The 17,711-nt window shown below is 37.5% G+C and overlaps 2 protein-coding genes across 3 annotated transcripts in view; both read right to left on the reverse strand.

The window, feature by feature from the left end:
• Positions 1-1,013: 1,013 nt before the first annotated feature.
• si:ch211-246m6.4 (transcription factor 15) lies at positions 1,014-2,330 on the reverse strand. Its single transcript, XM_048163774.1, has 2 exons — positions 1,534-2,330; positions 1,014-1,267 (listed from the first exon to the last, which is right to left on the reverse strand). The coding sequence occupies exons 1-2, from the start codon at positions 2,089-2,091 to the stop codon at positions 1,235-1,237; spliced, it is 591 nt and encodes a 196-aa protein (XP_048019731.1). The 5' UTR covers positions 2,092-2,330; the 3' UTR covers positions 1,014-1,234.
• A 13,431-nt stretch (positions 2,331-15,761) lies between these two features.
• Positions 15,762-17,711, reverse strand: part of si:ch211-246m6.5 (von Willebrand factor D and EGF domain-containing protein) — an 82,284-nt gene continuing 80,334 nt past the window's right edge. For both annotated transcript variants that reach the window (XM_048163786.1, XM_048163793.1), the window contains exons 31-32: positions 16,786-16,883; positions 15,762-16,006 (exon numbers count right to left, since the gene is read on the reverse strand). In XM_048163786.1, the coding sequence (XP_048019743.1) occupies positions 15,986-16,006; positions 16,786-16,883 (119 nt within the window). In that variant the 3' untranslated portion in view covers positions 15,762-15,985. The remainder of the gene's footprint in view (positions 16,007-16,785; positions 16,884-17,711) is intronic.

The following is a 17,711-nucleotide window of genomic DNA, read 5'->3' on the forward strand; positions in this document are numbered from 1 at the left end:
ATTGTTTTCATTACAGCTGTGTTTCCACCACAATTACCCAGAACAATTTGTCCCAGAAACTTTTTCCCCCCAGACCTATTGCTAGCTGCGTTTCTATAGCGGTCTAAAGTACCGTTAAGATAGTACGGTGATGTAGGACTGCGCACAACTTTCCAGTTCCCGCTGGATTTCCTCCTCCGCATATAAGCTTAATAAAGCCTGAACCTCATCGTCAGTCCATCGGTCGTATTTTTTAAACTCCATTGTTGATTCGAATAGAAAACAACTCTTACTGCACGCACCGCAACATACTTTAGAAAAAAGATGGTTGAAATAAAATGCTGTGTGAACTCAACCAATCAGCATGTTCAGCGCCCAAGTCCCACCCCTGATTTTTTACCCAGAACTTCATTTAGACCCTTGTTCCTGTGGTCGAAAAACACTGAGTACCACCCCAGAGTTCCTAGTTCCTGGGGAAAGTTACTGTGGTGGAAATGCGGCTTACGTCACCAAAGAGTGACATGAAGAAAAACAGCAAGGACTAAGGGTAGCATTTGAGATGAGGCTATATAACATTTGGGGTCAGGGTCATGACCCAAGTCTCGTGTTAGGGATCATGTACCTTGTTCCGGAGATACGAAAGATTATGCTCTCATTATGAAATACTTCCACCTTTAGCATTCAGTAATGTGCCACTTGAATAATAAATATTTAGGATGCTTTGCCCAACCCAATTTCTTGTGCTGAGGTTAGAATCTTGTGTACAGTCTCTTGAGAGCCATGTTGGGATTGGGGTCCCAGCTTAGACGTGGAGACAAGAGGGAGGGGATGAGTTTTTGCCTGCTGTTGTACTGACAGCGACCACTGCAAGCCGCAAGGTTTCAATTACCATCATGTGACGTGCAGGAGGCAGACACAAGACTGTTTTTTAAGGCAAGGGATGGTGTAGCTTACTATATCTGATACTGAAATAGCCACCCACCAGGTGCAACTTTACACATATTCTCCGGTTACATTAACGAAAACACAGTCGATAAGGTGGCCACACATGCGGAGGCAACACGTTTATAGGAAACGCAGAAAAAGTGCAGATCTCTCTTCTTGTCACTCATTTTGTATGTCCTCAGAGCTTTAAAAAAAAAAAACATATACAGCAGAATGTCTTGTCTCTGTGCAAGGCGATGTCTCTTTACATGTAAACATTCAGAAGTTGAGGGCTTGTACGCAGCAGTAGTCAGTCAGAGAACTTCTGCTGTCATGCAGTTGTGTGCTTTTCCCCGTCTCTAAGCTGCAGAAGTAGATGATAATTGAAAGGTGTTAGAATTTACACCTGCATAATTTTTATCTTATCAGTTTACAATATGCAGGCATGAACTTAAACAGCTAAGAGAACAATTCAAGAATATTGGACTACTGGTGGAAAGTAGTCCAATATAGTTTGACATGCAAATATATTACCAAATACATCACAATTTCTGGACATTTTCAGGCAAGTTCAACCTTCATAAACACAACAGGTAGAAGTTAATAGTTTCGCCATCTTCAAGGACTCACCATTTTCCTTTGGTTACTCAGGCAGAAAGTGCAGATGGGTCTTACTGGTGGGGTTTTGAGGTTGGTGTTGCTTTGTAAGATGTTTTGATATTTCAGACACGGTTGCCCGTCCCTGCAGTCCTCCCCTAGCAGAAGCACATTGGCCAGGTGTGAAATGTAGCTCGATGCCAATCGCAGAGTCTCGATTTTCGACAACTTCCTGTCGGCCGGCTCCGTGGGGATGAGGGTGCGTAGAGCCGTGAAGGCGGTGTTGACGCTGTGCGTGCGGTCTCGCTCCCGAGCGTTAGCTGCCTGCCGTTGTTTACTCACCCCTGAGAGTCTACAGCCCCCTCGGTGTCTCCCCGCCTCCCTATGGCCCCGTGCGGGGCTCCCTGCTCCAGTGGATTTCTCCGAACTGTCACTGCCACTGTCGAGCTCATCAGGATCGGAGGGCAAGCTCTGGGTATCGTGTGCAGGATGTGCATGAACTAGCCCTTGCTCGCCTGTGGTGGACTTCATGGCGTGCAGAGACAGACTGGTTGTTGTGGGTAGTCCATGGTGTAGATGCTGGCTGCCCATGGTACTTTAAGCTGAGTGAAAATAGCAGCCGGGGGGCAGCTGCGTCTGATCCGGTGTCCAGAGATCTTCCGTGGCCCCGTGGCACTTCAGCATGCCATTTCTTGAATGACTGATTCCTTTCTGGATTTGTCCGCCACCATGTGGCTGTGGAAAAGGATGGACAGGTGGAGCTGGGAGGCACCTGTCATGGCCCAAAGAAGGAGGACGTTTGAAGATATATAAATAAATGCACGCACTAACACACATACAGGGATTTGAGTGTTTGTTACACCTTTGGGCTGTAATATTTGGGTACTGGGTCCTCTGGGTGACCTTGTGCAGGTTAACAGAAAGCCAGGACAGTAATGCTCTCCTTTCCCAGAGAAGACCCACCTCTGTTTTTGTCCCTTCATTCCAGTCCATTCATCACTTGCTCCTGATATTGTTTGCTTAATATTTCATGTTCTCTATGGCTTACAAATGGCTTTGCATGCTATGTAATATGTATGCAATAGCTAAGCAACCTTGTTGTTTGACCCAGCGCTAAATTTAGCTCAGAAAGGTTTACAGACAGAGACTGTTGTCGTTGCCTGTAAAATTTGTATCACATGGGCAGTGGGTCACTTCAGGTCCAAAAGGGGAGACACAGTTGGGATTTAACTGCACATAGGGGGCAGTGTTTCAATTCTGACAGAATGTAATTCAGAACACCTGTCTGACATGCTAGCAATGAGAAGGACTGAAGAAAGTTATTGGAGAGCTTTGCACTCAAATTAAGTTTTATGTTACTGTAGCTGCAATCGTTTGCTTGCTTGTAGGTGTAATGAACATTAGTGTTCTGAAAGTAAAAAAAATTCCTACTTTTCCAGAAGTTTTTACATCTACACCAACAACACCACAGTAACCATGTAAGTGATATTCAAACCATTTAACTAAGGGGACATATACACAACACCATTTTCAAGTAAAAATGTAAAACATTTTACATGTTTACATGATGCATTTTGGGGGCCTGAACGCAAACATTTGAAATCAGGTTTCAAAGTGCGAGTTTTTGAAAAGGATACCGTTATCGTCTCTGTGTAAACTACAAAAACACAAATTTGTGAAAATGGTGACATCATGCTCATGCATATTATGTTTTTTCAGTCTATAGGCATGTAGTGTTTCTTTACAAAGTGACATAGCCAATTACTGGCCTGGCATGCAGAATACAGCGTTTTTAGTCATTTTCCAGGACCCCTGTATACGGAAAATGTAAAGGAAAAACTTTTCCATTTTTGTGTAAATGTACTCTAAAAGTCTTTTCTCTAGTAGCTGCAGGTAGTGTTAGCATGTAACTCACAAAATTAGCACTGTATAAGGGTTCCCTCTTGAATGCTGCCATCCTATTTCACTTTAATGCCCTGTCTGACTGAACAGCCCAGGTGTGTCCCTGTCTCTCACAAGAGTGTGTTCCATCATTAGAGGCAGTAAAAATAAAGTGTTCAACATAACTTTAATTCATTGCTGCTTTTTTGTATGCCAGTTTAGGCAGTGGTTTACTTGCACTCTGTTATGAAAACATTTTACTTGACGATCATTTTATTTTTAGTCATATTCTATGGTTTAGTTCAGTTGTTCCTGGAGGGCCACTGTCCTGCAGAGTTTAGCTCCAGCTTGCCTCAACACAACTGCCTGGAAGCTTCTAGTATGCCTAGTAAGACCTTGATTAGCTGGTTCAGGTGTGTTTAATTAAGGTTGGAGCTAAAGTCTGTAGGACAGTGGTCCTCCAGGAGCACGATTGGACACCACCGGTTTAGTTAGGCTTAGTACTAGGCCAGGGGTGTCCAATCCTGCTTCTGGAAGGCCACTGTCCTGTAGTTTAGCTCTAACTGGCCTCACACCTGCCAAGTTCTAGTATGTCTAGTAAGACCATATTTAGCTGGTCCAGATGTGTTTAATTGGGATGGGGGGCTGAACTCTGCAGGACAATGACCCTCCAGGAGCAGGATTGGACACTCCTGGTTTAGCTAGACTCAGTAATAAGACACTAAGCTCATATTTTTATGTAATCACCACTAGATGTCAGTAGCACACCACTAGAGATTGTTATTCCAGCTTTTTAAGACAAGAAGCAAAAGTAGTGTGTACATGTTTTTTTGAAAACAAAAATTCTAGTGTGTTGTTGCCACATTAGAGTTTTAAAGTTCTAGTGTGCAAATTGTTTTATGAACACTCAAATCTTAATGTATGGATCTTGTCAGGGCTTCATTTAAACCTAAATTCTGATTGGCTTCCCTTCAGCCATTTGGTAAGTTTGTCCAAATTAGTTAACTGTTAAATCTTTACTCTTATCCATTCACATGACAACTCTTCACTAATTTGTTTGACCGTTTAAGGTGTTCTTGCGAACCTAAATTACAATATTCTCCCAATGTTCATGTGCGCATGCTAACACAATACATGTGCTGCATCCTTAATGAGCCGCCCGTGGCCCAAAACATGCGTTCTGACTGGTTTGTCGTTTATCCTGACAGCATGACAGCATCGCCTCTAATCTTTAAGAGTGCCTGCTGGGATGCAAAACAAAGATATGCCATTATAATCCGCTGAGAGTTTGCTTGGCACTTAAATTTGCAGGTGAAAGCTCCTGGTAAGTTGTAGAAGTCAGGCTTATAGAAATGGTTTCCTGGATACCCGCCTTCGTGGAAGCAAGCGGAGCATGAAACAATTCATATTTTCATTGAATGGTTTGCAGCTCCAAGTTTACATAGACAATAAGACATAGTTTACACTCCAGTTCCAGTTGAGCGAAGGTGAGTGCCAATTAGCATTTTAAAGGCCTAATTTCCTGTGGAGCAAGATTATAAAGCTCTGTGCACACCTTTTAAGCACCTGTTTTAAAACGCTGTTGGAAAGAGTTTGATTAGATTGTCGAATCTGAACACTTTCAAAGCGCCAACAAAAACTGCACAATCTCTGGCAGTTTTCTCTCTATGGTTTTCGAGTACTCTTAAATACAGGTCACCATACAAAGGACACCCTGTCCACCTACACATATTCGCACACTTTAAAAGTAACTAGTCTATTTTGAAACCATGCCATAAAACATAATCCAAGTGCTAAGGGCAATTGCAAATCATATCTGGTCTACTGCACAGAAGAGCCAAGAAATCATTAGAATCTTGTTATGCAGTACATATTCATGTCCTCATCATACAGTATGTTATACAGTTTTAAATTAGATATATTAGCTAAAATATTAACACTTTAATAGTAACCATATTACTTCCCAATTAAGTGAACATACTGTGTGAACTTTATATAATTTCACTACTCTAGTTTGAGTGGATGTTGCCATTTTTACTAGTTGTGCTAATCAATTATGCTAACTTATAAAAATGTTTAAGCTTTTTTTATTCCCCAATAACCCTTTTCATCATGTTAGCCTTTTGTAAAATCCAGGTCCTTAAAATTGCAATGTAATGGAAGTAGCGTCAGATCATATTTTACATATTGTGATGTACATCTGAGTGAAATGTATCATTGACAAAGAAAAAAAAAAGTGGGACAGGACTTGGTTCTATGATCAGTTGTTGATTGGATGGAGGAGGAACTGAATACGAGCTTTCATTTGATTGTAAGAAAGAGGCATGGTTTAAGCAGACTAAATAATTGGAAAAGTCTGGCATACATCACACAGAGAGAATACTGGAATTTCACTGGAAGATTGAGTTATGACATTTTGATTAAAAATTGAGGTAAAAAAAGAAAGAAATGCATACATAGATAGATGAATCATTCACAATAAGATCACAATTAGAAAATAGATTGAATTTCTATTTCATGCCGACTTTAACATCATCCTCCAGGCTGTAATGAATTGGCATCATTACAGAATGAACATCAGACAATATTAACAAAGGATCTAATGAATTTTGTGATGTTTTATAGTGTTAAAGTCACTCTAAAGTTATAGAGTTAAAAACCAACTGCGTAACAGGAACAACTCATTAAACAGAACAAAAGACTGAGAGAGAGAGTGGAAAAGACAGTGAGAGACCATATAATAAGGTAAAGAAACATATGACAGTCCAGCCCAGATGAGAGACACACTTCATGCTTTCATTTCTCCTGCTCGGCAGGAGAACCTTATGAGGGTCTCTCTAGTGCCCTTGCTGACCATTAAAGGCGACTAATTGGAGCCCAGGGACAGACAGCTCCGAGAGCTACAGAAACCTCTCAAAGAAAAGAGTTCCCAGAGAAGGAAAGAGTTCCTCTAGGAAAAAAGTAAATACTCCTGCAGTTTTGGACCACACTCCACCAGGTACCTTATTGCTACTCAAACTTCAAGAAGAGAAGGGAAAAAAGGGGCTAAAGTCTGAGGTGATGGGTTTCTGGGAGATATGGTTTACTCTTGAGTCATCATGCTTGAGAGAAATGATCTGTGGACAGAATTTTTCTTCTCAGTTTTTCCCTTTTCTCCTCTAATCTCTCTGCGCTTTAGTCTTCAGAGACAAAATGGACTATAGCATTTCAGTTTTTGCAGATTTGTAAACATAAACTTGTACTACATCAACAGCCTCTTAAAGGGTTAGTTCACCCAAAAATGAAAATTCTGTCATTTATTACTTACTCTCATGTCGTTCGTTAATCTTCGGAACACAAATTAAGATATTTTAGTTGAAATCCGATGGCTCCGTGAGGCCTCCATAGGGAGCAATGACACTTCCTCTCTCAAGATCCATAAAGGTACTAAAAACATATTTAAATCGGTTCACGTGAGTACAGTGGTTCAATATTAATATTATAAAGCGACAAGAATATTTTTGGAGCGCCAAAAAAACCAAAATAACGATTTATTTAGTGATGGCCGATTTCAAAACAATGCTTCAGGAAGCATCGGATCATAAATGAATTGTCCCTATGGAGGCCTCACGGAGCCATCGGATTTCAACTAAAATATCTTAATTTGTGTTCCGAAGATTAACGAAGGTCTTACGGGTGTGGAATGGCATGAGGGTGAGTAATAAATGACAGAATTTTCATTTTTGGTGAACTAACCCTTTAAATGCTGCTAATTGGAAACTAGCATAGTCACATTTAGCCACTTCCAACGTAAATCAGGGACAAGTTATTATTGCAAAATATACCCAGACACTATGATAAAGACCTTGACATGAAGCAGACAGCTCTTATCACCTTGGATGTTTTGTTTTTTGAGTGGCGTACAGTGTATTGCTTGCTACATGTATACTGCCAAAATACATGGTCACGTAACTAATTTAACTTGTTAGATAAGCTAATCTACAACATTTACATTTATTAATTTAGTAGACACTTTTATCCAAAGTGACTTGAGGAAAACAACAGTGATACAATAATTTGTTTATATTAGCATAATGCTTGTGCTAATCTGCAATCTAAAATAACATATTTAGCTACAAGGTAATATCTCTTCATCCATTTTAATTTGTCTGTCATCCAGCTTTCTGTATTTCTTACCATTTTCTTGTTCTTCCAAAGAATGTTGAGGCTGCTTTTACTGCAGTCTGTTACTACTTTGAGTTGTAATGTTGGTTACTAACCGCTAAGCGATCAAGCATAGAAAACAATGTGTTGGTACTACTCAGTAAAATATCTCACCTCATGTTCATACAATAGATCAAATTAAGCTCATAATCCTTCATTATGACCTCTAGACAAGTAAAATGTGATTGAAGAGAGTATACAGAGTAATACAGCATTAACTGGACAATCCCCAACAGGTTTATTTATAACACATGGCGTGAGAATCACAGCTTGACAAAAAGATGTTAGAAAGCTGTCATCATCCTCCTCACCATAGGTAACACATCTCAATGTGCTAAATAACAACACTGATGAAGGTAAGAATGCAAATATATGGCTTAATCTTCCTCTGTGGCCCCATATGCTTAAAGAAACCTAGAGACATATGATTATTAAAGCAATATTGGGAGGAAGTGTTTTCTGTAATACAAAGTGAAGCTGACTAAACCCCCCTTGACTATTGTTAAATTGCTGTAATATACAGCCTCTCGTATCATATTTCTATTAATAAATGGCTGCAACAGGCGTATCATAATAATGGCAATATTCTGCTGCCAAGTAATAAACTACATTAGCCTAACTATTTACTATTCATTTTCTAAGCATAAACCAGAGAACCACAGTTCTATGGCTGCTCTTAAAACACGTGTACTGAGAATTATGTGCATGATTTACGCACATGACTGATTAATCACAAATTATATGCATGCCCAGGGGATATTTACAACACTGAAGACTTTATAGCTATAAATTCCTATCTCAAGGTCACTCACATTATAATTAGACATTTCCAGATCTAGACTGTGAGCAATCTGTTGGACGTTTACTGGGGAGGGGGGAAAGAGTAGAGAGAAGCCCTGCCCATGACTGGTGAGGGAATCTGCCTTATTAGCTTAGCTCCTCCCCCAAATGGGCAGTACACAGTCCGCCATGTTTATCTCCTCGCCAGAGCATTTTACACCCAAATTCAAGTTAAGAAATGTATTCTTATTAAAGCTACTAAAGTTATTTAAACAAAAGCAATGAGTGATTTTCAGTTTTTCTTTTGTTGTTTGGTTCATATTAACAGCAGCAATAGGTAATGTATATTACGCTGCTGTCACTTTAATGTTACTTGCTGTTTATGTTCACAGATATAACTGACAGTGTTTGTGAACTTTGTGTGTTTTTGACATAACCTTGTGTGTATTTGACAGTTTAAGTACAATAAGAAAAAAATCAGTTTATGACAAAGAAAGTGCCATCTGACAGCCAGCTTTCTGAGCGCGCGCTTTGGATGTGTGCGCTCAGCAAACCATATATCAGATGTTTCAACTTTAAACAGTTATGGCTTTAAATCGCAAGCAAATAATAACTTTAATGATGATGAAGAACTGCAATGTCATGTGACTGTGGCCACAATAGAGATGATAATCAAAACCAAACAGATTGTTAGTGTTTGGTATTTGAGTTGTAAAGGTGGGTAGCAGCAGCTCATTTGCATTAAAACATACATTAAGAACATACAAAAGAACGTTCCTTCCACTTAAAGGTGCCCAAGAACGTTCTTTCACAAGATGTAATATAAGTCTAAGGTGTCTCCTGAATGTGTCTGTGAAGTTTCAGCTCAAAATACCCCATAGATTTTTTTTAATTAATTTTTTTAACTGCCTATTTTGGGGCATCATTAACAATACACTGATTTACACTCGGCGCCGCCCCCTTAAATCGCGTGCTCCCTGCCACATGAGCTGTCGACTATATTACAGCGCATTTACAAAGTTCACACAGCTAATATAACCCTCAAATGGATCTTTACAAGATGTTCGTCATGCATGCTGTATGCATGCTTCGAATTATGTGAGTAAAGTATTTATTTGGATGTTAAAGTTTTATTCTGAGTGAATTTGAGGCTGTCCTCCGTGGCTAACGGCTAATGCTACACTGTTGGAGAGATTTATAAAGAATGAAGTTGTGTTTATGCATTATACAGAATGCAAGTGTTTAAAAAATGAAAATAGCGACGGCTCTTGTCTCCGTGAATACAGTAAGAAACGATGGTAACTTTAACCACATTTAACAGTACATTAGCAACATGCTAACGAAACATTTAGAAAGACAATTTACAAATATCAGTAAAAATATCATGATATCATGGATTATGTCAGTTATTATTGCTCCATCTGCCATTTTTCGCTGTTGTTCTTGCTTACCTAGTCTGATGATTCGACTGTGTGCAGCTCCAGACGTTAACTGGCTGCCCTTGTCTAATGCCTTTCATAATGTTGGGAACATCATGGGCTGGCATTATGCAAATATTGGGACGTACACCCCGACAGTGTTATGTTGAGATTCGCCTGTTCTTCGGAGGTCGTTTAAACAAATGAGATTTATATAAGAAGGAGGAAACAATGGAGTTTGAGACTCACTGTATGTCTTTTCCATGTACTGAACTCTTGTTATTCAACTATGCCAAGGTAAATTAAATTTTTGAATCAAGGGCACCTTTAAAAATGGGCTTTTAAAACATGGTAATAAATGATCTGTGGTGTATTGTGATCTGAAACTTTAGACACATTCTGGGGACACCTGAGACTTATATTACTGTAAAAAAGGGCATAAATAATATGTCCCTTTTAAGACTCCATATTTAGCTCAGCTCTGGTCCTGGAGAGTCTCAGTCCTGCAGTTTTACATGAAATATGGTGAAATATGACTCATGCATGTTTTGGTAAAACTGAAACTACTTAATTGAACTCTTCCAGCATTTCTATTTGTGTTGATATTCATGTAGGCCTATGAGACAAAAATAAATGCAGATTGAAAGACATCAACCGAGACAATGTTGCTCCACAGTTTAGCTCCAAAACAACTAAGATCAGAGCAAAAGAACAGACTTTGTGTTCATATGTTTGCTTGCTTCTTTGGCACACGTTCAAATGAATATTTAACGCATGCGCGCTTCACTCGTTGTCTCTCTATGGAAGTGCCTGTCGCTGTTTGTCAGTAATTGCTGGCCTTGATAGTGCTTAAGTTTTATGATTAAAATCCAGGTTTCCGTTTTTCCCATAATCCTCGTGTTCCTATTCCCACTCTGTAGAAGTTCACACCACCTGTGGCGGTAAGTCTGACAGTGAGATGATGAAATTCTTTGTCATACGTCTTAGCGGGAGGTACGAGACAGGGAGGTACGAGACAGGGAGGTACGCCTTTCCGTGCAAACACACACACATGGGCGGACACATTTGTAAGGTGCTTAAAGTTGTGAACTTGTTGCATTATCTTAACGTGCAGGAATTTTCAGTGTCTTCAACTGAAGAGTTATCTGAAAATCCCGTATGACTTTCCGCAATACTTTGTAAAAGTTGAAAGCCCTGCAGGACGACAGGCAGACCCTAAAGGGACCATGACCAAAAATGAAAAATCTGTCTATATTACTCTAACAGACCTTAGTCAGGTCATAATGAGTTTTACCTGGCTTAAAACGAACACAGTGTCTTTACAATGGCTGGCATGTGCTGTATAAAGGTCAGACTCCTACATCAGGTAATTTTCACAACTTTGTTTTGTGGTGTTTTTGTCTAATATGGCGCTACCTTGAGTATAATTCTCATCCATAATACTCATCCCTATTTTCCATGCAATTACAATGAATGGAGGCTGAGATGAAAAAGACAAAGAAAAAAAAGACAACAGTAATATTATTACATTTTGTTAGTATTTAAAATAGGTGCTTTATAAGCCATTCCACTGAATGGATGACATGTATGTCCCCAGGACATTGTATGTATAAATATGCATGAAAATTAACTGTAAAATACATTTTATTATTAAGCAAAATTTCATGAACATTACTCTAACTGCAAATTTAAATATATAATTTAAAACATCATTAAAAACTACTCAGAACACTAAAAAAAATTGCATTTGTTACATGTCCCCGCTACCTAAACCTAAACTTTATCAAGAAATATAATCATTAAAATTTTTCAGATTTTTTATTATTTTTTTTTGTTGTATGACTCCATATACCATGAGAAATCCATAATATATTATATAAAATACACATTTTAGTCGTTTCCCCAGGTTTTCACTCACTCCTGTTACCCTCACGCATTGCCCCCTCTAAAAAACTTGGAACATGCCACATGACATATTTTCAACAGGAAGTTGCATCATTTGGATCTTTTGCAGGCCATAAGAAGACCAAAAGTAAGTCCTCTCATTTTAATTTCTGTATATTTGATGAAATTGTAACTATGACTGAGAAGGTCAATCACATCGTACTCTCCTGTTACCTAAATTATTTCTTAGATGTTATTTGTTTATTTTAAAAAAATATTAACTTTAGGTAAGTCACTAGAATTTGCTTAGTGTCGTCATGCTATTAGCATGTACTCCATGTGGCAATTTGTCATGTGTTTGAATTTTTTTTTGCTTAAAAGCTTTCTAAAAATCCTGTTACTTTCAGTCCTGTCTACAGGAATGAGTAGAGTCCTCTGTTTTGTTGTTTTAATAGTGTGAATAATAGTTGATATAATACTATTCACCTGTATCATGAATTTTACAGTTGAAATGACTTAAATTGTAGATTTATAGGATTAGTTTTACAGAGTAAATGCCATGCTTGCAGGGAGCCAGTCCACCACAAAATGATTTAATCTTTTTGTCTTTGTCTTTCTTATCTTTTGTAGAAGATGGAGAGAACCCATACTATGCAGTTGCCAGAAACACCCACCCATGGCATGCTGCAAAGGAAGGAGTGATACACACCTGCAACCCTCTCTTCACACAGCACATCCCTTCAACACAGAAATCTCACTCACACACATGCACACACAGCCATGTACACACTCTCTTACTCACACACATATGGACACTCATTCCTGTTACTAAGTGTTCACTCCTGTTACTAATTTTTTTTTTTCTAAAAAATAAATTTAAACCACTGTTTTTATGTTTTGTATGGTGCATTTATATACAATTATTAAATAAATTAATTATTTTTAAAAAATTATATGCTTGAGGCTTGTCTTCTTTTAAATGAAAAAATTGTTTTGCATTTTTTTATTAAAATACACCTTGCCTTCATATAAAGTGATTTTTTTTTCCTCACAAATATCAATTATTTGAACAAATAACCAACCATTTCTTTAAAATAAACACTTTCTTGAGGTGAATACAAAGGAATTAATTGACATGCTTTTAAACGTGCTTTTTAAATGGCATGAGTTTTGGTAACAGGACTGAGAAAGGCGTGAAACCTTGTAAAAAATTTAATAAAGTTGCCTGAGATTGACCAATACTCATTTTGAATAGTTAAATATGTGTAATATTAGGTTCAGTGTTGAAAAAAATATAAAACAAAGTTTAATTTTGAAGAGTTTTAATAAGCAAATGTCACCCATTCGGTGGAATGGCCCTTCTATATATTTAAAATACAATTAATTTCTGTGCTAAGGAACAAAGCTACGGAGCCCCTAAGGGGACAAGGTGGTGGAAAAAAAAAAAAAAAAAAAAAAAGTCAAGCTTCTTCAAGGTTGAAGTTGGCCCGGGCTTTAACTATAACAGGAAATACTCCCAAAACATACTGATAAGTTGTACATTTCTCTCAGTGAGAGGTACAGACAATATTCCTTATTATTTTCTATTGTTTGAAAATGAAAATAAATGCTTCAACATACAGTGAAGTCATTCAAATAATTTGATATTTAGAAGGATAAATGTTGATTCCAGAATCCACCCCCTTCAGTGCAGATGGAGGCTAGACAATGGCTCCACCATAGCAGTGTACAGTGAGACATTTACAAGTCATCACTTTTACCAATAATTGGAATAGAATTTCAAAAATAATTTATGAGTATTATTCTATTAGTCTCTCTTTAAATTGCTTTAATGCATTACTAACTATTTAACCATTTAACATGACTATTTTAAATGAATTAAGTGAACTTTAAGCTGTTGTAGTCAAATAGTCATTTCTGTCCTGTGCAGAGTGAATCCAGGCAGCATTTATATGTATGTGTCACTTTTGAAACATCGCAGCATGTAACTGGCCGTCAATCCTCAGTGTTATGGAATGTAGACTCAGACACAGATATAAACAGTCAATGAAGAGCTTTATTGACAGCAACTAAGCAGATTGGAGATAACAGGTAAGTTGGTGGTTCAGTGAAACTTTAGAAGCAGAGTATAACTTGATAATGTAGACATTTCTTGTCTTACATCTCCAGGAGATTGTGGATGGAAAGACTGGTTGCTGATGGTACACACACACACCTTGTCTGGAAGGGTAAGTATGCTGGTATGGTTACTTGTAGAAGTACACAGGAGATACATGGGAGAGGAAGACACTGGAGATAGACACTAGAGAATAACGTTGGCAAAATCGCTGGAGAGCAGGGTAAGTAGTCCACTTTGTTGAAACGAGAATGGACAGTTAGCTGAGATGAGGTTGTGTGCTTTTATGGCTGGCTTGGTGATGGTGCAGTCGAGGTGCTGGTGTACGTCGTTAGTATTCTGGTGAGGTGTGAGCCTGGCAATTCTGTGACACTTAGCAGCATAAAAAACAAGTTTTATTCAATTGATTATATAGGCTGTAGCCTCGATATTGAGCCCAGACCGCTTCCTTTTACAATCACTACATTGCTGTTGCTTTGTCAGTTCACCTCAATATCACAAAGTTCCGTTATAATCAATGAAGCTGCCAACAATGCACAATGAATCTCTTACTTACATTGTGTCTACACTTTGATAATGAGTGGTTTTGCAAGCCTGCGTAACTCAGCACTGAATAAAAACTCATTTGGCGTATTGAGCAGTGAGTGGATTCTGACTAACTTAAAACACCTCTGATTGGCCATTGTGTTCAAGAAATCAACAGCTATGTCTGTGATTGGGTACATTGCTCACCGCTGCAAAAACACGTTGTAAATAGATACATTTGATGTTCTCCGGAGCGCAAACACAAATATGCACTGGATCATTTGCTTGCGTTTGAGGGTGCTTAGCACCCCCCATAGAACAGGGCCTGTGTCAATGTTTTTTTGCTTTCTCTCACAAAAGTTTTGCGTTGCAAAAAAGTTTCATGCAAAACTTTGAGAGAATGCAAAAGCATTGACATTTTCCTATCCTCATGTCCCTTTTGGGGCTCCATTCAAAGCTGAATTTTCAGCATCATTACTCCAGTCTTTAGTGTCACACGATCCTTCAGTAATCATTCATAAATTCTGGTTTGTTGCGCAAGAAACATTTCTTATGTTGAAAACCATTGTTTTGCTTCATATTTTTGTGAAAACCGTAATGTTTTTTTTTTTTTTTTTCAGGATCCTTTGAGTTGAAAGTTCAAAAGAACAGCATTTAAATGGAGTCTTTTGTAACATTATGTTTAACTGTAACTTTTGAGCAATTTAATGCATTCTTGCTGAATAAACATTCTCTTCCAAAAAAAAAAAAAACACCTTTATTTTTGGATTTCAATTAACTTTTGAATGATAGTCTGTGCGTGTTTGTATATAATTATTCATAATCATTAAATATACACAAATCGGCCTCCTTGTAACCCTTTCAAACCAAAATTTATTGTCCTCTGCGTTAACCAACAGTGTTGTTTAATGTTTACGGTCCTTTTCTCTATTTTTGCGCACCTCAGGTAATCGTATACGAACAGCTGGATTATTAGCTATGCATGAGAGGAACTATCTGCGGCTGACTCATTAATGGCCACCATCAATGGCCGTTAATTAGTTCAGATGCTTGTTTGTGTTGTCACCGAGATGTCTGTTTGTATTTGCCAAGTGATCTGCGGTAAAACTGCAGCCACTGCACGCTCCACCAGGCGTGACACAAACAGCATGTTTACGTGTTTTTTTAACATTCCAGTCACATTAAAGGGGACGTCCTCAGAGAAATAGAGTGCAACTGAGTTTCAGGCCACGTAGTCTGAGGAAGGATGGCAAAGGATGCTAAACTGTCCGTGCCTTGGCTTGAATAACAAAAGAGACTGTTTTTCTGTCAAACTTAACTTTAAACTGCAATGCATTAAAAAAACCATCTGGCCAAAGAAATCAAAGGTCATTTAGAGGTGAAATTTGTCATTTTTGCATCAGTAAACAGAATTGCACAAATGACAAATGTGAGTGGATGTAAGAATGAAGTCATTTTTCGTAAAATACACATTTATTTTGTTTGGAATCATTTTCACAAATATAGTAACGTTTGAAAACCGTTTGAAAAAACATTATATTATACCTTATACATAAATTAATATTTTCAGATATGATATTTACAAATTGAAACAGATATTGTAACCCTGTCAGGTTAATAAGTAGTAAAATATGGGCCCAGTGTCCTCAGTGCAGCAATGACACATCATGTAATTTCCTCATCCTCTCTGGACAGGAAGCTGTAAAAGAAATAGACAATACTATACAATATATACTTTAAAGGTTATTTATTGGCATTGATGGTTCCATGAAGAACTTTTAACATCCATGGAACCTTTACTATAGTTGCACTGGTCTAATGAAATAATGGCCACGCTTCATACAGATGTCTTTCACTGTTTATTTGTCTCTCTCTCTTTCTTTTTCAGCAGACCCCGTAAAAACTACTAGACATAAAGGCATAAAATGTTTAGCCAATTAACTTCATTAATAACACATCACATCGTGCTCATAAAGTGATATATAACAACATTATAGACATTATGAAATGTATATAAAGGTAAATTACTGTGTGCACCTCCCAGACCATGTAGATACAGTAATTCCTGTTCAGGTTACATGTTGTTTCTCTTTATCCATGGTCGTTCTGACCCAAAATGACACAGACCCGCTCCAAATTACGTTTGCTACGTGAATCTTACCGAAAGAACCCCTAACTTTAAACATTTCAAAAGGCATACATTATTAATATCAGCTTATGAACATCACTAATTAATGTTTTTTTAATTGAATTAATTTAAATTGACAAATTTATAACAAAAACATAAATACAGATCACTGAAAAACATGTCCTTTGACAGTAACATTTCCATTGCATAAAAGGTTCTTAATAGTGGAAAAAAAGCTTCTGAGATTAATTGTTGATTCTTTGGGGAACCAAAAATGGTTCTTCTACCATGAAAACCCAATTTTATTATTAAGAGTGTATGTTTTTCTAAAGAAAAGTATTTATAATTACCTTTCTAGAGCAAAGAGTTCCCATGTAGCCACTTCTGCAAGCGCACACATTTGGTCGGACACATCGGCTTCCATACAAACACCTCTGTTCACAGATTGCTGTAAAAAAATTATGGCATTAAGACATTTTATCAGGTTACATTTAAGATGATAGATATATTTAAGAGGTCTGATTCAGAACATTACATTGCAAATGTAAATCACATTGTCCCTTTTTAGAGTTAGTATATGGAAGTAAAATAATAACAAATGTTTTTGAAATTGAAAAAAAACTGTGAAAATTGTGAAAAAACAGTATTTCACTCGGAAACACTTACGTTCATATTCTGAGTACATCTGCTTGCATGTAGCCTATATAATATAGCCTCCATCAGCAATAAGGTGTGTGTTTGGTGTTCTACATCACGCTATTAGTCTATTAACCCACTAAGTGTTCTAGAATGTCCCTACAGCAGGGGAATCCTGGTGTGTGACATATGAGGGAAACCCTCGTATATGTCTTCCTCAGATGTAAAATAATCTGCCAATGGGGTAAGTGAAATAATCTTATTGGAAAAACACTTAATTTTGACTCTGAAAACAAAACAATAATTTTTACTTGTCTAGAAAATACTTCTTGATTTAAGAATTTTTAGATATTTGGACTAGAAACAAGACAAAAAATTATTTTTGCCATGTAATAATGAAAATTTCTGTGAAATGTTTTGAATTGAAATATTCTCAGCTTAAATATACAACCATGTTGAATTTCAGCCCATATAAATGCAAGCCTTAAAAATTCAATGCATTAAAATTGCATAAAATGCAAACATGGTTAATGCAATGCATTTTTTTTTCAATTAGTGCAATTCAACAAGCTGTTTTGTTTTCAATCATATTAGTACAGATATGGAAAATGGTGGAATTTGCAAATTTGATGACAGTAAT

Source organism: Megalobrama amblycephala, linkage group LG2 (genome assembly GCF_018812025.1).
Source record: "Megalobrama amblycephala isolate DHTTF-2021 linkage group LG2, ASM1881202v1, whole genome shotgun sequence".
Classification (NCBI taxonomy): domain Eukaryota; kingdom Metazoa; phylum Chordata; class Actinopteri; order Cypriniformes; family Xenocyprididae; genus Megalobrama; species Megalobrama amblycephala.